The 24,171-nt window shown below is 31.1% G+C and overlaps 1 protein-coding gene and 1 non-coding gene across 2 annotated transcripts; one reads left to right on the top strand and one right to left on the bottom strand.

Annotated features, from left to right (window-relative positions):
• Positions 1-461: 461 nt before the first annotated feature.
• On the top strand, positions 462-4,727 carry LOC115724467 (7-deoxyloganetin glucosyltransferase). Its single transcript, XM_030653758.2, has 2 exons — positions 462-1,046; positions 3,625-4,727. The coding sequence occupies exons 1-2, from the start codon at positions 542-544 to the stop codon at positions 4,566-4,568; spliced, it is 1,449 nt and encodes a 482-aa protein (XP_030509618.2). The 5' UTR covers positions 462-541; the 3' UTR covers positions 4,569-4,727.
• A 10,004-nt stretch (positions 4,728-14,731) lies between these two features.
• On the bottom strand, positions 14,732-14,838 carry LOC115711864 (small nucleolar RNA R71). The gene has a single exon (XR_004010730.2). It is a non-coding gene; the product is annotated as a small nucleolar RNA R71 (small nucleolar RNA).
• Between the last annotated feature and the right edge of the window lie 9,333 nt (positions 14,839-24,171).

The raw sequence follows: 24,171 nt of genomic DNA, 5'->3' as shown, positions 1-24,171 counted from the left end.
TTAAATTAATTTTTAAATAAAAAATAAAAATTTAATAATCTAAACCTGCTACGTAGCCATTGACTTTGTCATGTTCTTACAGAAGTTTCGAAAATATAACTTATGTATTATTACCATAAAAAATTAAATTTAAATATTTATATAGAAGTGGAAGTTAAACTCAACAATTTATATCCCGAATAACTAAAAAAAAAAATATAATATTTGAATGATATATAGTGAGAAAAATATTAATTTTTTTAAGCTATATAAAAGAGCCTCATTTATACATCTAAAAGTGGTGCTATTATAGCATATCTCCATAGCCGTAAGCATTGATTTTCATATGATTTTTTTCAATTATTTATTAATTATTAAATCACATGGGTGATGACTGATAGTTATATACAATATAATATTCTTTGACCTACAGATATTGAGCCTTCTTCTACTCCTTCATTGCTAGTAGCTCTTGTTATATATTCCCAACACTCTTTAATTTACTCGTTCCATATAACAAAGACCATCCTATAATTCAAGTGACCAAAACCAATCAATAATAATGTCTAAACCACATGCAGTGTGCATCCCATTCCCAGTACAAGGCCACATAAACCCAATGATGAAACTAGCCAAGCTTCTACACCTAAAAGGCTTCCACATTACCTTTGTCAACACCCAATTCAACCACAACCGTCTCCTCAAATCAAGAGGCCCTAACTCCCTCGATGGCTTCCCCGATTTTCGCTTTGAATCCATCCCGGACGGCCTCCCAATGACCGAGCAAAAGGCCGATGCTACGCAGGACATTCTGTCCCTATGTGTGTCCACTGAGAAGAACTGCATAGGCCCCTTTAGAGAACTTCTCCTCCAGCTAAACGACAGTACTAGTAGCGGTGTTCCGCCAGTGAGTTGTGTCGTTTCGGATGGCTTTATGTCGTTTACAATTAAGGCTGCTGAGGAATTTGGTGTACCTATAGCTCTGTATTGGACTATAAGTGCCTGCGGCTTCATGGGATTTCTACATTATCGGCAACTTCTTGAAAAGGAAATAATTCCATTTAAAGGTAAAAATAATAATATACAAGATAATACCAATTTGTAGAAAATATATATGGGGTTTTTATACCACATATTAAAATTTTAAAATTTTTTAATTTTTTATTGTGAGGCGAAATATTTTTTAAATATATTGTGTAAGTTTTATTCGATGTTAATTTTTCATTGTGGTTCAACTATTGTTCCATTATTGTTTTGATTTTTCTGTTTTGTTGTTTTATAAAAAGATAATATTTTTGTAAAAACTTATGTGTAACAGTAAAATTCTAAATTTTTACTCAAAAATCTAATATATTTGTAACCTGCCCAATTATTATTAGATCGAGGTTTCTGTCTTTTTTTAGGATATTAGATTAAAAAAAGTTGGACAAACATGCATGAAATTTTAATTTTGTTCTTGTTTTTTGTTTTACATTTTATGAGATTATTTTCACAAATTCTATTTATTTTTAGCAATTTATATTAGTAATAGTGTAACTTTTAAAACAACAAGTTATATCGTGTCGAAATATATATTTTAAGAAAATTAACGGGTATTTTTTTTATTTGAGCAACAAATTAACGGGTATTAATTACTATAAAATTAATTTGAAAAATAATATACTTCTAATGAAAATAAAAAAAAAATGAAGCAAAGAAATCATACAAATTAAAATAATAATTATATAAAGGAAAAATTACATTTTGCTAGTAATTTTATTTGAAAGAATTTTGCTAGTATTATTTATTATCAATATTTATATATATGAAAGAAACTTATGTTTAAATTTCTTCATCCTTAGAGTTAGAATTAGACATTTTCGATCCAATTAAATATTTTTTTTTTAATCCAACCTCAAAATCCATTATGATCGGGTTTTTTATTAGATATCCAATTACATACCTAATTTTTAATATTAATTTTAAAATACAAAAAAATAACTAAAAACTAAGGTTGTTTGGCTTTACAGTTTAAAAACTGTTTTCTGTTTTTTAAAACTGAAAATAATTTTTAAAAACTATTATGAGTCGTTTGGCAAAAATTTTAAAAAACTGTTTTTTAAAAATTAAGTTTTAAAAAACTAGAAAACAGAAAACATCAAAATGTTGTTTTCAATTTTCAAAAACAATTTTTTTTGTCTAACATATTATATTTTATATTTTGCTAACATACTCGGATCCTAGACCCGAAACCATACCCGAACCTAGACCCGGATGGGTTAATGTCATGGTATGGTGCTAAAATATTGATTTTTTTTTCGTAAGAAAAAATCTAAAAACAGTTTTTAAAAATTTGTGCCAAACACCATTAAATTTTTAAAATGACAAAAAATTGTTTTCTATTCTCATTTTAAAAATACAATTTTAAAAACTGAAAACTGAAAACACAGCCAAATAAGCTCTAAGTATCACCATTTATTTAAATTTAACACTCCATAAAGATATCAAACTTACAAGTTTAATGCAACTAAAAGTGTAAAAATAACACTATCAAAGTAATTAAATATAACAAAATAACATAAAAATAAATACCCAAAATAACTAAGTGTTACAAATTTAACACACAAAAAAACATATACATACTAAATATATAATTTTTGTAATATTTTTATTATATATATAAATATAAATAATTTTTTTAAAATATATAAATGTAATTAGATTGGTCATTTGGGGGCACAAGACCGCACTAAAGTTTTGAAAAATTACATTTTTATATTAAAAAAAAAAATTAAATAGTTTTAATTTTTTCTCCATAAATTTAATTTTAGTAGTTTTATCCTTTAAAATTTATATTCTTTTTACCCTATGATGATTCCGTCACTGCTTATTATAACATCATCTACAGCTTTTTTTTAGTTTTAAAAGGACATTATTTGTTTCGTAAATGCTCTGATGATTTAAATGATTGGTTATAGCATTAAAACTACTTACTACTATACATGCAATATTAAATATTAATTAGAATTAATTGTCAGAGTTGTTGAACTGCATTATTGACATTATTGTATTTTCCAAATATTATTAACCTATTAACGTTAGCCTTCTATTGAATTATAAATAAAGAATAAGTATGGCCGGCCACTAAATTATGAACTAAAATATCAATATGATATATTAAAAAATTTGTTATTTCCTTTTTAAAAAAATTGTTTTTTGTGTAAATATTGTTTGTTTGTATTTTTGCTTATAATTGCTCTATACGGACAAATCTGACTTTGACTTATTAGCTAGAGTAGAATATACCACATTAGATTGCCTTGAATATCTTGATATTATGTAGCTCTACCAACTTTTTGTCGATATATGATTCTACGTTTTGAATTTATTATAGTGACACTCCCACCCACTAAATACAATAAAATGTGTTACAATTAATAGTAGAAAAGACAAAAAGATATAACTATTGTCAATTTTTCTGTGGTATACATATATCTTTATTTAAATGCTAGAAGCTACATAAATTGACATCTCAAAACTCAATCATGGGTTAGACAACTACAAATATGTCTACACTTTATCTTTTTACTATTTAATTTCTATATCAAACAATAAAAGTATGTTACTCACATAATATTTGACATTAAAAAAATAATTTTAATACAGATGAGAGTTACTTGACAAATGGGTATTTAGACACAACATTAGACTGGATTCCAGGAATGAACAACATTCGACTAAAGGATCTTCCTTCTCTCATGCGCATCATGGATCGAAATGACATAATGTTTAACTATATAATGAGACAAATTGAGGCATCTTATATTAAAGTTCCTTCTCTATTCAACACTTTCCACCCATTAGAGTACAAAGTCTTGGAAGCTCTCTTCCCCATGATCCCAAATCAAATTTACACTGTAGGCCCCATCCACCTACTTCTCAAAAAGACTCAACCCAAAAGTTTGTCATCCATTGGATCTAATCTATGGAAAGAAGAGCTTGAATGCTTGCAATGGTTGAATTCTAGGGAGGCCAATTCGGTGATTTATGTTAATTTCGGCAGCATCACGGCTATGACACCTGACGAACTTGTTGAGTTCGCTTGGGGTTTGGCTAACAGTGGGAAACCCTTTGTTTGGATTATAAGACCCGACATCATTGATGGAAACTCGGGAATTATTCCAACTGAGTTTGTGGAAGAGACAAGAGAAAGATGTGTGATTTGTAGTTGGTGTCCACAAGAAGAGGTTTTGAACCACCCTGCAATAGGAGGGTTTTTATCGCATTGTGGTTGGAACTCGACACTGGAGAGTTTGAGCGCTGGAGTGCCAATTATTGGTTGGCCTTTCTTCGCTGATCAACAGACTAATTGTTGGTTTTTGTGTTCTGATTTGGGTGTTGGAATAGAAATTGATACAAATGTGAAGAGAGATGAAGTGGAAAAGCTTGTGAGAGAGTTGATGGGTGGCGAAAAAGGTAAGGAAATGAGAAAAAAGGCTATGGAGTGGAAGAGAATGGCTGAGGAAGTGGCGAAACCTTGTGGTTCTTCTATGGTGAATTTCGATAAATTGATTGAAGAGGTTTTGCAAGGACCACTTTCAAAACCCTAAATTAATTTTAATTGCTATAAGATATATTAAGGTACTATCAATGCCGAGAAATTATATTATATGTGTGTTTTCTCTTACATTGTTCTTGTGTGAGTAATTTGTGAGATTATTAAACTTTAATCAATTAATATGGTTTTGATAATTTAACAAATGTTTGTTTTGTTGGAAATTATTTTACCAGGATCTTAGATCTACTCACAAGTATGTTGATTAACACCCTAAATATGAACTTTCTAAAACAATGAAATAAACACATATAAAGTTAAGTAAACCTTACATTGGGTGCAGCGGAATAATATGACTCCTTCCGTTCAGATATCTAGCCCTTGATTCCTTTCTGTAGCAGAGCATTATCAATATCTAAACCTGGATCTCTTTCTCTGATTCTTTAGTGTTGAAACTCCTTCTTGCTGAAAGTCTTTCTTCACGATATTCCTCACTATGATTGAGGTATCACTTGCTGTGTGTGCGCACTGCTCTAACACTAAGAATTTCGAAATCTTTAGGAAGAAGAGAGAGAGGCAGTGGTCGGCCAAAGATAGGGAGAGAGAGAGGCTCAGTTTTTTCTGAATGAAAAAGTAGAAAATTTAAGTGTGTAAATTTCCTGAAGCCTTCACTATCTATTTATAGCATTCCACTAAGGTTAGGTTTGACTTATTTGGCATTAAAATAATGAAAATATCAGTTTGAAAAATCATTCCAAGTGGTCGGCCATGTAGTGTAATGGGCCTTACTTGAATTTTGCAGTTTTCTCAATTCTGCATCTGATTTTCTCAAAAATACCAATTTTCTAATTCAACCATTTAAATGCCAATTCTAACTATTTAATAACTATAAATAATTATTAAATAATATTGTCATTTATCATATTTATTAATTGAACCATACAAAGTATCATAACTAACAAATATGCCCCTAAAACTCTTTCTTTACAATTTTGCCCTTACTTAGTGAAAAATTCACAAATAGACATAGTCTAATTTGAGAATTATAATTGATTAATCAAAACCAATTATATGAGTCTTACAAGTAATATTATCTCAACTAGTGGGGGGACCATGGGTCTATAGAACCGAGCTTCCAACAAGCAGATCAAGAATTTATAACCTAAATTCACTGACTTATTAATTCTTCGTTGAATCCACGCATAAAACTCAGAATTGCACTCTCAGTATATAGAATGCTCTATATGTTCCACCATATAGACACATCATTAGTTATCCATTGTTATAATCCTAATTTGATCAATGATCCTCTATATGAATGATCTACACTGTAAAGGGATTAGATTACCGTTACACCCTACAATGTATTTAATCCTTAAAACACTTAACCCCGTATAAATGATATTTCAGGTTATGTGAAATGATATCTCCACCATTTATTTTCGTTAGGTCAAGCTCGAAGGAGATCATTCTTTACTTACTATTCGCCAGATAGAAGCTTTAGATTCCATGTTTATGTTAGCGCTCCCACTCAATTGCACTACCGTGTTCCCAAAATGTACGTATCACCCTGACACAAAAGTAGGCTTAACTAACAAATCAAAGAACACGAATAGCCTCTCGAGATCGAGCCTAATCATAACAGGATTAAGATCATTTGATCTAGGATCAACTAGGCGATATTGACTTGAATAGATATTACGGTAAGTTTAATAAATCTAAGTCAAAGTTCAATATCGGTCCCTTCCGATGCATACTCCATGCATCCAACCTGAGCTTTACTTTAACCAATGCTCTGGAAAGAACATAGCATTTCTCCTAATGTAAGTAAACTCTGTTGTAGATTATCATATCAGTAAAACCCTGTGTCTGATAAATCTAGGAAACTTTATTTACATAGTCATGTTTACTTTCCAATGTGTTGACAGCACAATAAACAGGATCAGGTATGTGAAAAGGGTTTCAGATGAATTTATACATTATGTACATATAATCATGAAATAAATCATGTGAACCATGCAACATTAAATGTTATTTATGATCTATATTAATAAGTAAATCTGATTATATATTGAAATGAGTTTTATTTGGGGCATAAAACCCAACAAACTCCCACTTGCACTAATATAAAACAAAATGTGCATTTCAAATAATCTCAACACCTTGATATACAAATCAAGTGTAGTAGTAGTAAACTCCTCGTAATAGGATCTGAAAGGTTGAATTAAACACAACCTTTTCTCCACCATTACTCTTCATTAATCACAAAATCATTGATAATGTGAAATTCCTCTCTATATGTCTACTCTTTTGGGATACTGGATTCTATACCTTTGGCAACTACTTTTGGTTAATCAGGAAATTAACACTAGTAGTTTAGGCAATTTGGAATAGTGCCAAAGTTGTATAGAACTTTCCTTAGACTGAATAAGTACCTTTCCTGCAACTTTAACATTCAGTCCCTCTCTGGTAGACCTAAAGACTTCAGATAGGTTTTTACACTTCTCCAAAATCACTCTTCCACCCCCAGAGTAATCACCATCTTATCAGAAAGATTTTCTAGCACAAAGGCAAATTTCGAAATCTGATGTGGTGTAGTCTAAGAGTTTTAAACACACCCTTATAGACTAACATATAGTTCATCTTCTTAATCTTAAGATTTACTTGATTGTCTCCCAATGTTCTTCTCCTGGATTAATCTGATACCTACTCATTACTCCCACTCAACAGTAGGTGTATGGTCTAAGGCATACTAAAACATGTCTAAGACCTCTCACTGTTGATTTAAGAAATTCTTTCATGGCTTTATCTTTTCTGTAATAGTTGAGACTTTTCCTTAGATAAATAAAATCTATGCCTAGAAGTCGAGAAGCTTCTATAGATTGCCATTAGAAAGAAAATGCTTCAGCATCTTACTAAAGTAAGTTGCTTGCATTAGAGTAAGTAATTACCAGGTATACCACAAGCCATAGGTTTAGATAAACTCAAACCTATAATACTAGGAACATGAAGTTTTGTTAAGTCCATTGAATAGACTTATAAACGAAAATTTCCTTTTATGTCCTTGTAGTAGAAAACTTTAGGTTACTCCATGTGAATGGATTAAACCATAGTTCTATTGGCTTTTCTTCTTAGTTTCTTATCTTGACAATTCATTACTTGTTTAAACTCACAATGGATTTTAATCATTAGTGTCTTCCAAGTCATAAGAAGGTGAGTTCCTAGAAACTCTCTCACTACGACAAGGTACCGTAAATTATGTCTAAGAAAACTAAATGGTATTAACCTCTTCGGTTGTGACAAGACAACAGAGGCAGTGGGATCATCATATGTCAAATAAGATGATAGAACACTTTTGGAATCAAGAAATAAATATCTCCTTTATTTGCTACTTTATTTTCAGACTTAGTCATTATCTTTCAAAAGTAGTATTTGTTTGAACAAACACTTTCTTATCTATTGACTATGGGATGGTCCACCCCTAATCACTTAGAATAGCTAACAAACCATGGTTAACAGTTCTAGCTTTTCTTAAGATTTTGATTAGGTCATCCATGAATCTAGTAATGATTTACATTAAGTATACAACCATTACATCATTCTGAAATTGTATTACCATAGAAGAATTTAGGCAACGACTAGTAACTAATCATCAATATGCAACTCGAATTTCTGGGGAGGTAAGTTTGGATATAATTCAAAATCAATTTAATGATCTTTGAACTGCATATCTACTAACTATTTCTCCACCCCTATCAGTTCGCAAGATCTTTAACCACTTACCTTAATGGTATTAACCATTGCTAGAAATTAATGAAATTTAAACTTTCAAATTTTTTTGCATAAGGTATAATCTAGAGTTATCGTTTTAAGAATACAACGAAAAAACTCATATCCACCCCTGAATGTACATCCATCTGCGAATGAGATGAACTACTTTCAGTGGATCTAGGCATATTAACTCTTTGCAGAGATTGATCTTGTCAAAAATACTATGAACAAGATACAAATGCCATAGATTAATAAAAAATATAGTTGTGTCTTTTTGATGACTTAGGTTTAGTTACATCAAAGAGTTCTTAGAATAGTGCAAGTCGATCCTGGACACAGAATACTAAACTCATATTCCATACAGTATGAAACCAATGATAGAAAATGGTTATTAAACACTTGTAAAAGTGTAACTGTATTTTATTCTGAAATTAGAAATATAAGAAAATTTCTGTTTGGAATCTAAAATTAAAGTCAAAGACTTAAATTATACCAAATATAATGAGTAATTCTATCTTGGACCACCACTACTAATTTAACTCTAAGTCTGATTTGCCCATACAAGTAGGAGATTTCTAAGATTGAGGATTTATATCAATTGGGAATAGAATTTCGGGATTATAATCATATGCGTCATTTAATTTCTTAAGAGAAAATATAGAATGACATGAAATGATTTATAGACCATTCATCCAATGATATGTTATTGAGCTAATTCGAAATGAATAAGCTAAGAGGAATTAGGATAATCTCGTTTATAAATAAGAATCCAACGATGCTTCGATTAGCGAAAGTCAAAGTAATCTTATTTATACAATCTTCTTGTTTCATATTGTAAAAAAACTAGTCTAAGGTGTCATCAATTGATGAACAACTAGATGTTGCATATACAATATTTATCTTTCGAGATCTAACACTATTATGTATGTCTAATGGTGAAAATCCAATAGGGATTTATCTCATTAGATAAACAAACCAAGTTAGACCAACAATGAAGATTCGAAATTAAACTACAACTTAATAACAGAAAATAACATGGTTCAATATAAATTCATACATAATTCAGAAATTATTAAACATATAGCAAGTAGGAATGACAAGTGAAAATACTAAAACATACAATCCTAAATAATTTCAAAGGTTTTCAACAAACTGATATCAGTGTCCCGTTTAGGCGAGAGTCAAAGCTACTATTCATTGAATTGTCAGCTCATCTAAAATGTTAAACATTCTAGCAACCTTTTATTCGATCAAGATTTGAATTCAGTGTTGTCCCGTTTAGGCGAGAGTCAAGGCAATTCTATCTTATGAGCTTCCACCATTGTTTCATAATTTTCAAGTCAAATATGGTCGCCACCATTAGGATGATCCATACCATATAAAACACTTACAAACTATTTATCTTTCGAGATTAAACGTGCGAAATTGCTAATGAACGTTCCTCCATTAGGGAGGATTACTCACTAAAACAAACGCGATGTAAAACCAACAATGGAGATCGAATATCGTAATAATAAAGCTCATTATTTAAAGAGAGTTGTATTTTCTTTGATTCTCATTATTTAATCTATTTATTTTAAATATATATATTTTTTTTAATAATTAAAATTTCCAATTTAGAATGAAAAATTCTAAATATAAATTTTAATTTAATATTTATAAATTTTATTTAGATGGATATGAAAATAACATGAATTTCTTCCATCTTAGTAATAATTTCCAATAAATATTTAGAAAAATATTCAATTTAAGCTGTTACAAAATTAATATAAATTAATTTACAACTCAAATTTAATTTTCTATAAATATATATTGCATTTCGAAAAATTAAAGTATTCAAGAATACAATTTTCAAAAATGCATGTTAAAATAAAAAATAAATCCTGGAAAAATAGTTCTAATTTAATGTTGGCCCAAAATTAATTAATAAAATTAATTTACCACAAAAAATATAATTTTCCTATTTAATTAAATATATAAGAAAATTTTCAAATATTTAAGTATGATGATGAAAATCAACTTAAATATTAATTTTCTATTTAATTAAATACACTAGAAAAAAAAAATTTCAAGCAAAAACAGATAATATCTATCTAGATTTTCATGGACTAATTAATTCATTTTCTAATTAAATATATTTTACTTCATTTATTTTAATTAATCATTAAATGAAAAATCATTGATTTAAGTTGGTCCAAAATTAAAATCAATAATTTACAACTTTAATCTATTTTTCAAATAAAATTCGAAATTCCAGCATTTAAGAAATGCAATTTCGAAATTTGATTAATAAAATAAAGAAAAAATATATTTTGAAAATTATTTAAATTTAGTTGAAAAAATAAATTTCAACTAAAAATAATTTTCTTTTTAATTAAGTGTCATGAAAAAGAAATATTTAAGTATCATGATGAAAATCAACTTAGATATTTAATTTTCAAATTAATTAAATGTATTAAATTCAAGAAATAAATAATTAAGTGTAGAGAAGGCTTAATTATTAATCTCTAGTTTAATACTAGGAAAAATATACTTAAAATAAATTGTACCAAAATTAATTATTTAAATAATTAATTTCACAATGTATAATATTTTCCTATTTAATATTAGAAATAATAAGTAGTCTAGAAATAACTATCTAGAAAATATCTTATTTGACTAAGTATCTTTTCCACAAAATTTGAAAAAATATCTAATTTAAGTTGTATTAGAAAAAAAATCTAGAACTTAAATATTTTCAAATTTAAATTTAATTAAATATCAAAAATTAAGTTGTAACCACTTAATTTGAAAATATTTTATTTTAAGTTAATATTCGAAAAGATATCAACTTAAAAAATATCTAAAGAATCTTAATAACCAATTCCTAAAATTCCTCAACTTAATTTTGAAATTTTAAATCCAAAAGATATTCAGATTTAAGTTGATTAGTTATAGATAACTAAATATCAACTTAAATAGGAATATTTAATGAAAATTTTAAATTAAGCTTCAGAAAGAATCTAGATGGTTATAATTCTATATTTAATTAAATACAAGAAAATACATATAGTTTAGCTTAGAATAAAAAATTCTTTAAACTATGGTTTTCTTAAATTAATTTCAAAATAAATGAAATTAATTATGTTGCTAATCAATTTTATTAGGTTAAACTAGTTTAATTAACCTAGTACAGTTATTCAAATCAGGCAAATGGGCCTTCACAATTGGGGTAGTTCATGTGAGGGGGTGCTGAGTTCAGTATGTCGTACCCACTACTATGGCTCCCAACTCTCACACAAGGCCCAAAAGAGAGGAATTTAACCTTAAAATGAACATCTGTTATTAATTGAATAGGCCCAAAACTAAATGGGCCTAAATAAAATCTATCAAGAACTATGATATTTTATTTAGCAACAGCAACCTATATGCATCTATAATGAAATTAAACACATAGGCTCACACAGGCACACAATTTGGATGGATCCTATCATGTTGCTAGGTCATACACAGATGAAAGAAGATTGGAAAAATTACCTGTTACAATTATTTACTTGACCAATGGAACCATGAGTTAAAATCAGATCATTGGATCTGTCAACAAGTTAACCATGGCTATTTGCAATCAAGCAATAATAGGTTTTAAAAACTTACAAACAAGCTAAAACACATACTCCTGCAACAAGGTTAGCTGGATAGTTGGATGTAGGATTTATTTAATTTTAAATAAATAATTTCAAAAAATAATTAATTAAATAAATAAAAATTTATTTTCGAAAATTTAAAAAAATTTCGAAATTAAAATATATAAAATATTTAAAATTAAACCTACAATTTTGAAAAATTAGGTTTCAACGAACCTAAATATCATTTCAAAATTTGATAACTACTTTTAAATATTTAATGTTATTTTATAAATAAAATTAAATAAAAAATTAAAAAAGATAAATAAATATCTTTTTCAGATTTTAAATGTAATTTAAATAAATAAAATAACAAAATTTAAAAGTTAGCAAAATATCTTACATCTATTTAAAATTACATGATTATAGTTATCTTATTTTAAATTTAAATAAGGTCAAATTATTTAAAAAAAAAAATTAATTTAAAAATTTAATATCTCACCTTAAATTTAAAAATAAGATAAGATATAATCAAATTTAAAAATAAGATAGATAATTAAGCAAAAATATAGATATTTACTATTTTTCATATTCAAATTACACTAATATCATGAATTAAATTTAAAAAATATTAATTAATTTAATTATGATAATTAGAATTGAATTAGGAATAGTAAATGTATAAATACAGAACTACACAAAAAATCGGAAGTTAAATCTATGAAAAAGCATGACAAATCGAAGAAAAACAAAAAAAATTGCGAGCTGTACGGACGGGATGCAGTGCATACCCGTCCGCGCGCAGGTGGGGAGTGTTAGGTTATTTTTAGTATTAATTTTAGATTAAGTTTAGTATATTTTTAATTAAGTTTTAATCGTGTTTGGAGCATTTTTACGCTTGTTATCTTTTATTTTTACAGATTTAAAATAGAAGAAGATTAGAAAAATATCAGAGAAAAAGATGGGAAAAAGATAAAAAATATCATGATATTTAAAATAGAGAAAATTGTGGAAGCCGAAACTTCAAGCCTTAATTCGACGATGTTCTGTTCAGATTTTGGAAAAAGTCAAAACATGAAAGTTCTAGATCTCTCTTTTATCTTTCCAGAACATCTTGAATTGTCCAATTCCGAGCAATATTGAGAGAGTTATTGCCAAAATACTATCAGCCAACGCAGCAGAAAAAAAAATATCTCGTTTGAGGTTTCCCAAAAATTTAAATCCGAATGGGAATTTAAATATTGCGTTTTTTTCCATATTTTTAGGCCTTCAATGCCTATATAAAGGGAAGAATAGAGTTGATTTCAGCAAGCAACTTCAGAGAGAAAAAAAGAGAGAATTCAGATACAGAGTGGAGAGATCAACTGAAAAATTGGAGGCATACTTCTCAGGGTTTTCAGCATTCTTCTCTTCTTCTCTTCTCTATTTTCATCTCTTTTCTTAAAGTTAATATGTGTAATTGTGCTTCAATGAACATGAGTAACTAAACACTTTATTAGGGTTAGATGGATATTGTTTGACATTGTTTATGGTTTTAATATGAGTTATTTTCCCCCTAATTTCTATGTATTCTATTTTATTTGTGCTTAATTACTTTTAATTGCTTGATCACCAATTATCTGTCTATGATTTTGATGCGAGATCTGAAAAGTGAGTATCAAATATGCTATAGTAAAATAGAACTGAATTTCGATATAGGACGAGAGTACCTATATGGTTTAGATAGCTTATAGGGTTTTTATGCTTAATGCCTGTTGCATGTTAAATTTATCACGAGAGTAGAAAGTTTACATGTAATTGAGGTTTATATATCTGAGAAGACTATAAATTACCTTAGTAAACCTGCTATTGCATAGGAATTAATATTAGGAAAATAATCATATTAGGCCATATTCAATAAAAACAATTGAAATCGACACCCTAGTTTATTAACTATCAATTTTCTTGAATCGTTGCTTCCAACTATTTTTCTTATACTTCATTGTTTTTTTTTTCCTATCTTTTATTTAATCAAATAGAAGTAAAAAATTAATTTTAACGTACTTAACTACACTCCCTGTGGGATCGACCTCACTCCTAGTGAGTCTACTACTTGAAACGATACGTACACTTGCGTGTGCAAAATATCGCAACAAGTTTTTGGCGCCGTTGCCGGGGAGTGATAGTTAATATTATTAAAAATTAAATTTTGTTCTAATTTGATTTTTCTTTCTAATTTAAGTACTAACTCTGTTGTCTCAAGATCTTATTCTGCTTTCAGGTTCAATAGTTTATGAGAAGTCAAGGTCCAATTGCCAGATTACCTGTTGATCCTGAGATAGAAAAGACCTGTAGAAGAAACAGAAGGAGGAGGAAATTGGAAAGAGCGGCACTAGAGATTGAACAAGAAGAAGTCATGGCTGACAACGCCAATAATGGCAACAATGGACACAACGGAGGAGGTGTAGAAGACCAGGCTAATGGACATAACAATAATGATCGTAGCCTGAGGGACTACTTACTTCCTAACTTAACAGGGGCCCGATCCTGCATAAGGCCACCTGCTGTTGACGCAAACAATTTTGAAATCAAGCCAGCCATACTGCAGATGGTCCAATCTTCAGTCCAGTTTGGGGGACTTCCGTCAGAAGACCCAAACATGCACCTCGCCAACTTCGAAGAATTGTGCCAGACATTCAAGATGAACGGAGTTAGCGATGACGCCATCAGACTAAGGCTGTTCCCATTCTCACTAAGGGAACGAGCCAAAAGTTGGTTTATTTCTTTACCAACTCATTCTATCAACACTTGGGAGGAATTGGCCCTGAAATTCCTATCCAAGTTCTTTCCTCCTGCAAAGATTGCCAAGCTGAGAGCTGATATCAATAACTTCACCCAACAGGACAGTGAATCTCTTTATGAAGCATGGGAGAGGTTCAAGGACTTACTGAGAAAGTGCCCTAATCATGGGATTGAGAAGTGGCTGCAAGTGCACAACTTTTACAATGGGTTGATGAATGAAACCCGAACACTCATAGATGCCGCTGCTGGTGGAGTTTTCATGAGGAAAAGTGCTAATGAGGCCTTTGAATTACTTGAAGAGATGGCCATGACTAACCAACAATGGTCAACAGAAAGAGGTCCATCTAAAAAAGTTGCAGGTGTGTATGAAGTGGATGCTATTACCAAGTTGACAGCTCAGGTAGAGGCCTTAACAAAACTGATAACTGTTCAAGTAAAACAAGCTCGGGTGGTTTGTGAGCTATGTGGAGGTCCTCACCCCTATGAGGAATGTCCGGTGGATGTGAATAGTTTACCAATGGATCAAGCAAAAGCCATTGGAAACTATGCCCAAAATAATAATTATGGGCGCAACCAGCAGGCGTTCTACCAGCAGAGAAATCAGCCCCAACAAAACCAACAACAGCTGCAACAACAAAGTCCTAGTGGAGGATCCAATATCCAAGCTGATTTATTGCTCCAATTCATGATGGAGACTAGATCCTCTATTAAAACTCTAGAAACTCAGATGGAACAATTGGCTACTCAAGTGGCAAAACAAGCTCAAGAAAATTCACCTAGCACTAGTGAGGTAAAAGGACAAGAGCAATGTAAAGCAATCTCCTTGAGGAGTGGAAAGAGTTATGATGGCCCGAGCCAAGCAAAGCCAGAGATTGAAGAAGATGAACATCCAGCACCAACAACAACAAAGAAGAAGACTACTGACAGTCTTCAACAAAAAGAAACTCCACCACCCATCAGCATTGACCATCACATCAAAATTCCTTATCCTCAAAGACTTCAGAAGAATAAGATAGATAAGCAGTTTTCAAAATTCCTTGAAATATTCAAGAAACTGCATATCAACATCCCATTCATAGAGGCTTTGGAACAGATGCCAACTTATCTAAAGTTCATGAAAGATATCCTATCTAAGAAAAGAAAGTTGGAAGAATTTGAGATGGTGGCACTTACTGAAGAGTGCAGTGCGGTCCTGCAAAAGAAACTACCACCCAAGCTAAAAGATCCGGGTAGTTTCAACATCCCATGCTCAATAGGGGGTTCTATACAAACAAAAGCTTTATGTGATCTGGGAGCCAGTATCAACTTAATGCCCCTATCAATGTTCAAAAGATTAAAATTAGGGGAAGCCAAACCCACAATGCTTACTTTACAAATGGCAGATCGGTCTTTGACTCATCCTCGGGGTATAATTGAAGATGTCTTGGTAAAGGTTGGTAAGTTCATCTTCCCTGCTGATTTCTTAATACTTGACATGGAAGAAGATGAGAATATTCCTATCATCTTGGGAAGACCATTCCTAGCAACGGGAAGAGCATTAATTGATGTACAGAAGGGGGAGTTAAAGTTGCGTGTTCAAAAAGAAGAAGAGACTTTCAAAGTATTTGCTGCAACTGAAATTCCTACTTGTTGTCGACTGGAAGTTGTAAAGGATGGTCGAGAAGTCACTACCGACAAGACGAAAGGGAAGTCTAAAGAACGATTTCGAACTGTTCGACGACGTATGAAAAGACTGTTGTGTGGGAAATATGAAGGTGACTCTCAATCTAAGGAAAGCTTTAAAATTTGCAACATTGGAGGTCAGTTTTCTTCGTTTGGCACAAAGGCCCTCATGGATGCGAGAGGTGGATTCTACCCGCCACCACCTCCACCGCTATACTGATGTGGCGCTCAGGTAAGTTTCCTTTCCTTTTTCTTTAATGTCACATTGGGGACAATGTGTCACTTTAGTTTGGGGGGGTGACTTCAATTTTTTTCTTAGAGTTTTATGTCTTTTAATTTTTAGTTTTTAGTTTTTATTGTTTTGAGTCAATTTGATTAATGTGAGTCAATTTGAAAGTAGGTAGATAGCATGATTTGAAAAGTTCATTTATTTTTCGAAAAATCCGTGTGCTTGGTTATATTACATTCTTGACTAATTTCAATTTTGAGCATGGAATCATATTAGGTAATTTGCTACTAATTGAATTATTTTATGTATGCTGATTGTGGAATGTGGAAAATTGTTTGAAATAAATTATAGAACTTGCTTGCTTGCTATTTGAGGCGAAATAATAAATTATGCATGACTAGGAAAGTGATTTAGGCAATTTTTGGATCGATTGTGCCTTTCAAGCCATCCTTGTAATTTTTATCTTAGTTACCCTTTTTTGAGCCTTAATCTATTCTTTGTTCTACACATATTAAGCCTAAAAAGATAAACCCCATTAATATCCAAAATTTCAAACCTAATCATACCATAAGTAGATCTTTAGTTTGGGGGAATTTGGATGGGAAGTTGTTGTATGTGTGGGAATAAGTAAAAATTGAGAGAATGTGAAAAACATTTAGATTGACAGCAACTTTAGAAAAAAAAAAAAGATAGAAAAATCTGACAACCAGTGTCAAATTCAAAAAAGATATACAAAGTTGTTGCTTTCTTATTGAAAAAAAGAAAAAAATATATCTCTCATGCAATTAGAAAAAGAGGTATTGGGATTGTGTGAACAATATTGTGGGTGACATGATTGGAGAAGCTTATGGTATAGACAAGCGTAAATGACCATCTCATCTACCCTTACCTAAGCCTAACAATACAAGCCTAGAAAGACCTTCTGATTTTTGGTTGTGCATTAATCTATATTAGTGGAGAATAGTAAGTATTGCAAGCATATGGAATTTTGGGTTAGTGGATTGATGATTGTAATTGGCATGCATAAAGTGGTTTAATTGTTAGTTAATTGCATTCTATGGTTTCATGAGCTAAATGAAAATAAATTGAAATCTGTCAAGGGTGTAATTGAATTAAAATTCTGGATTATATGCATAAGTGAATTTTTTCATAATCATATTATTGAAGCTACTTGAAAATTACTCATGTTTTGGAGATTGACTTGTTTAATGTTTATTTAGTGTTTTACTCGAGGACGAGTAAAAGCTTAGTTTGGGGGAATTTGTTAGGTTATTTTTAGTATTAATTTTAGATTAAGTTTAGTATATTTTTAATTAAGTTTTAATCGTGTTTGGAGCATTTTTACGCTTGTTATCTTTTATTTTTACAGATTTAAAATAGAAGAAGATTAGAAAAATATCAGAGAAAAAGATGGGAAAAAGATAAAAAATATCATGATATTTAAAATAGAGAAAATTGTGGAAGCCGAAACTTCAAGCCTTAATTCGACGATGTTCTGTTCAGATTTTGGAAAAAGTCAAAACATGAAAGTTCTAGATCTCTCTTTTATCTTTCCAGAACATCTTGAATTGTCCAATTCCGAGCAATATTGAGAGAGTTATTGCCAAAATACTATCAGCCAACGCAGCAGAAAAAAAAATATCTCGTTTGAGGTTTCCCAAAAATTTAAATCCGAATGGGAATTTAAATATTGCGTTTTTTTCCATATTTTTAGGCCTTCAATGCCTATATAAAGGGAAGAATAGAGTTGATTTCAGCAAGCAACTTCAGAGAGAAAAAAAGAGAGAATTCAGATACAGAGTGGAGAGATCAACTGAAAAATTGGAGGCATACTTCTCAGGGTTTTCAGCATTCTTCTCTTCTTCTCTTCTCTATTTTCATCTCTTTTCTTAAAGTTAATATGTGTAATTGTGCTTCAATGAACATGAGTAACTAAACACTTTATTAGGGTTAGATGGATATTGTTTGACATTGTTTATGGTTTTAATATGAGTTATTTTCCCCCTAATTTCTATGTATTCTATTTTATTTGTGCTTAATTACTTTTAATTGCTTGATCACCAATTATCTGTCTATGATTTTGATGCGAGATCTGAAAAGTGAGTATCAAATATGCTATAGTAAAATAGAACTGAATTTCGATATAGGACGAGAGTACCTATATGGTTTAGATAGCTTATAGGGTTTTTATGCTTAATGCCTGTTGCATGTTAAATTTATCACGAGAGTAGAAAGTTTACATGTAATTGAGGTTTATATATCTGAGAAGACTATAAATTACCTTAGTAAACCTGCTATTGCATAGGAATTAATATTAGGAAAATAATCATATTAGGCCATATTCAATAAAAACAATTGAAATCGACACCCTAGTTTATTAACTATCAATTTTCTTGAATCGTTGCTTCCAACTATTTTTCTTATACTTCATTGTTTTTTTTTTCCTATCTTTTATTTAATCAAATAGAAGTAAAAAATTAATTTTAACGTACTTAACTACACTCCCTGTGGGATCGACCTCACTCCTAGTGAGTCTACTACTTGAAACGATACGTACACTTGCGTGTGCAAAATATCGCAACAGGGAGCTGGGCGAAAACTCGGCGGTATGGGGATTTGCATGAAATCCGCGCGCGTAATGCGTGCTGCTCAACCCTGATTTTTTCAAAACTTCAAAAACTCATAACTAATTCAAATTAAATCGAAATTGAGTTCTGTAAAAAAGTAACTTGTTTAATTTTTTCCATACTATCCAATAAAAATAATTCCAGAAACAGATATTCAATTATTTTTCACAAAAATTCACAAACATCAATCAATCATCAAACAACACTCAATACAACATGATACCATCCAAAACATCAAACAATCGTTTTAAAGTCCAAATTTCTTGCAAGCAAATCAATTTTCATGCTCTGAGGCCAATTGTTGGAAATTATTTTATCAGGATCTTAGATCTACTCACAAGTATGTTGATTAACACCCTAAATATGAACTTTCTAAAACGATAAAATAAACACATATAAAGTTTAGTAAACCTTACATTGGGTGCAGCAGAATAATATGACTCCTTCCGTTCAGATATCTAGCCCTTGATTCCTTTCTGTAACAGAGCATTATCAATATCTGAACATGGATCTCTTTCTCTGATTCTTTAGTGCTGAAACTCCTTCTTGCTGAAAGTCTTTCTTCACGATCTTCCTCACTATGATTGAGGTATCACTTGCTGTGTGTGGGCACTGCTCTAACACTAAGAATTTCGAAATCTTTAGGAAGAAGAGAGAGAGGGAGTGGTGGGCCAAAGATAGGGAGAGAGAGAGGCTCAGTTTTTTCTGAATGAAAAAGTAGAAAATTTAAGTGTGTAAATTTCCTGAAGCCTTCACTATCTATTTATAGCATTCCACTAGGGTTAGGTTTGAATTATTTGGCATTAAAATAATGAAAATATCAGTTTGAAAAATTATTCCAAGTGGTCGGCCATGTAGTGTAATGGGCCTTACTTGAATTTTGCAGTTTTCTCAATTCTGCATCTGATTTTCTCAAAAACGCTAATTTTCTAATTCAACCATTTAAATGCCAATTCTAACTATTTAATAACTATAAATAATTATTAAATAATATTATCATTTATTATATTTATTAATTGAACCATACAAAGTATCATAATTAACAAATATGCCCCTAAAACTCTTTCTTTACAATTTCGCCCTTACTTAGTGAAAAAATCACAAATAGACATAGTCTAATTTGAGAATTATAATTGATTAATCAAAACCAATTATATGAGTCTTACAACCAATATTATCTCAACCAGTGGGGGGACCATGGGTCTATAGAACCGAGCTTCCAACAAGCAGATCAAGAATTTATAACCTAAATTCACTGACTTATTAATTCTTCGTTGAATCCACGCATAGAACTTTGAATTGCACTCTCAGTATATAGAATGCTCTATATGTTCCACCATATAGACACATCATTAGTTATCCATTGTTATAATCCTAATTTGATCAATGATCCTCTATATGAATGATCTACACTGTAAAGGGATTAGATTACCGTTACACCCTACAATGTATTTAATCCTTAAAATACTTAACCCCGTATAAATGATATTTCAGCTTATGTGAAATGAGATCTCCACCGTTTATTTTCGTTTGGTCAAGCTCGAAGGAGATCATCCTTTACACACTATTCGCCAGATAGAAGCTATAGATTCCATGTTTATGTTAGCGCTCCCACTCAATTGCACTACCGTGTTCCCAAAATGTACGTATCACCCTGACCCAAAAGTAGGCTTAACTAACAAATCAAAAAATACGAATAGCCTCTCGAGATCGAGCCTAATCATAACAGGATTAAGGTCATTTGATCTAGGATCAACTAGGCGATATTGACTTGAATAGATATTACGGTAAGTTTAATAAATCTAAGTCAAAGTTCAATATCGGTCCCTTCCGATGCATCCTCCATGCATCCAACCTGAGCTTTACTTTAACCAATGCTCTGGAAAGAACATAGCATTTCTCCAAATGCAAGTAAACTCTGTTGTAGATTATCATATCAGTAAAACCCTGTGTCTGTTAAATCTAGAAAACTTTATTCACATAGTCATGTTTACTTTCCAATGTGTTGACAGCACAATAAACAGGATCAGGTATGTGAAAAGTGTTTCAGATGAATTTATACATTATGTACATATAATCATGAAATAAATCATATGAACCATGCAACATTAAATGTTATTTCTGATCTATATTAATAAGTAAATCTGATTATATATTGAAATGAGTTTTATTTAGGGTATAAAACCCAACATGTTTAGTATGATTAAATTTATCAAAATAAAAACAACCTGAGAACATATGATCATATATTAATATTATTATTATTATTTGGTCTTAAATAATTATATTTAAATAAAATATGTAAGAACTAATGTAAATTTATTTTCACCCGTAATAGTATGTGTTTGTATTAAAAGTATGAGGCTACTGTGTTTGATTGGTACATGATCAATCAATAAATTGAGCTACCAACTAAATATTAAAACATTCACAAAACAAATTCAATATTAAAAACATTATGTCTGACAAACATTTATACAAATATAGTAAAGATCTTGCCTTATTTGTGAAAACGATTTTGTCATGTGATCCAATAAACTTATTAATAAATTATGATTATGATCATATAGAGCTGTCCTCCATTATTTATGCTTGGGAATCTACACCACATCAGGAACAAAAATCACTTGTCCCCATTACTGTCTCATTTCGATACCAACTAATTACGTTTTGCTACCTAATTTGATATGACAAGTGTACATTTAGCTGAGCATATTTTATAAACCCTATTTATATTTTTTTAATGTTCGGATTTATCGAATGGTTTCTCGTTACACCGTCACTGTCGCTGTCACATTGTATGGATTCCACTCTTGGGGCAGAGAGTTTAATGAGCTGAATACAGATATAATTGTTGTATTCGTAATTCGATCTTAAAGTTAGAGTAGTTTCCAAAAGGGGTGGTTTCCCTTTGTCTTGTGATTTCAACTTTTACTTTCATTGTAAAGTCGATGATGTAGGTATTAGGTGAAGCATTTTCCAAGTTGATTTTTAGTTAGTTACATGACTTTGAAGCTTAATATGAACAAAGCTTATGATCGAGTAGAGTGGATATTTCTTAATGCTATGATGCGACATTTGGATTTTCATCAGAGATGGATTAATTTGGTGATGTCTTGTGTCTCATCAGTTAATTACCAAATTAGTCATCAAGGTCATGTCATGGGTCCAATTGTGCCAATAAGGGGTATAAGACGAGACATCCTTTTGTCCCCTTATTTGTTTTTACTGTGTGCAAGAAGACAAATAAGGAATAACTTCTTCATGGCTGTAAAGTTTCTCATTATTGATTCACTCTTATGAAAGGAATAACTTCTTCATGGCTGTAAAGTAGCTCGGGGCGCCAATTATTTTACATATGTTATTTGCGGAAGACAAATATGTATTGCAAAGTAACTGGAAATTCTGCAAGAAGGGTGCTTACTTTGCTCTACAGTTATGAAAAGGCTTCTGGATAACATATAAATTTGGCAAAGTTGTCTTCTGTCTTCTTTAGCTTGAATACTAATTCTCAAGTAAAACAATAGATTTGTGCGCTACTGAATGTTACGAAAGCAGATGATAATAGCTTTATTTGGCGTTGTCAAATATTTTGGGAAGAAATAAGAATGTTGTGTTGGATTTTTTGAAAGAAGAGATGCAAAAAAAGGATAAGTAGCTGGGATGGGAGGTTGCTCTCTCGGGCAAGGAGGGAAGTTTTGTTTAGAAATGTTGTTCAATCTATTCCTAATTATGCTATGAATATTTTTCTAATACCTGGGGGTGTGTTTAAGGAGATAGAAGGAATGATGACTAAGTTTTGGTGGAAGTCATCATCTAGTAAGGAAAAAGGTATTAGTTGGATGAGTTGGAAAAACATGACTAAATGTAAAAATAGGGTGGGATGGGTTATAAAAGTATGTGGGATTTTAATGTAGTCATGTTGGGAAAACAAGCGTGGAGATTTCTGATGATACCTGACTCAATTGTTACAAAAGTCTTTAAAGCTAAATACTTTCTAAACAATGAGTTCCTTGATACTGAGTTGGGGAAAAATCGAAGCTATATTTGGAGAAGTATTCTAGAGGCAATATTTGTGATTATAAAGGGCTTGAGAAAGCGAGTGGGTTCAGGAGACAATGTAAGGATTTGTGTGGATCCTTGGCTGCCTGTAAATAGAAATCCTTATATTACCTCTAAGTTGGTTGGGCTACATGATAAATATGTAAACAGTTTATTTGTAGTCAATCAATGAGTTTGGGATGAAGAAGTACTCTCAGATTTTTTTAATGAACGTGATAGAGATGTTATTCTTTGTAACACCCTAACTAACTTAGGCGTATTACGTGATTTTTAAACATGTTGTGCAGCTCGTTGCTAATCAACGAGATTTATGGAAAAACGTGATTAATTAAAATTTTTGCTTTTTAATTAAACTTATAAAATAATATTACAAAAAGACTCGGGATCCTGATTATAAAATCATTTACAAAAAGATTTAACTGTTTAACTGATACACAAAATAAATGTCGCCTAGCGACCAGTTACAAAATCAGCCTCGCTGTCCCGATGATCGTACGCTCCAGGCCTAACCGCCCCGACATGTACAATCTTCACAAGCTCGCTCACGGTCCATCAGCTTTAGCCTTGCCTTTACCTACACATAAACGTAGAACTGTGAGTCGACAGACTCAGTAAGAAAAGCATAATAATACTCATACATAAATCCCGGTCATGATCAGACGCCCATACCCCTGATCATAACCCTAACTGCCGTGTCCAACACGATACTGAGTCCCGCTACTGCCGTGTCCAACACGGTACTGAGCCACAACTGCCATGTCCAACATGGTACTGAGTTCTGAACGTTCATAGGGACGGTACTATTGACACGTAACAACCTGATCGGTCGAACCGGTCCTACTCCGGCTGCTGGTCATACTCCAGCCTGTACCGACGTGTTACTATATCCTCCTGATCGGTCGAACCGGTCATACTCCGGCTGCT

This window comes from Cannabis sativa, chromosome 6, assembly GCF_029168945.1.
Source record: "Cannabis sativa cultivar Pink pepper isolate KNU-18-1 chromosome 6, ASM2916894v1, whole genome shotgun sequence".
Taxonomy (NCBI): Eukaryota; Viridiplantae; Streptophyta; class Magnoliopsida; order Rosales; family Cannabaceae; genus Cannabis; species Cannabis sativa.
This window is presented reverse-complemented; position numbering and strand designations above follow the sequence as displayed.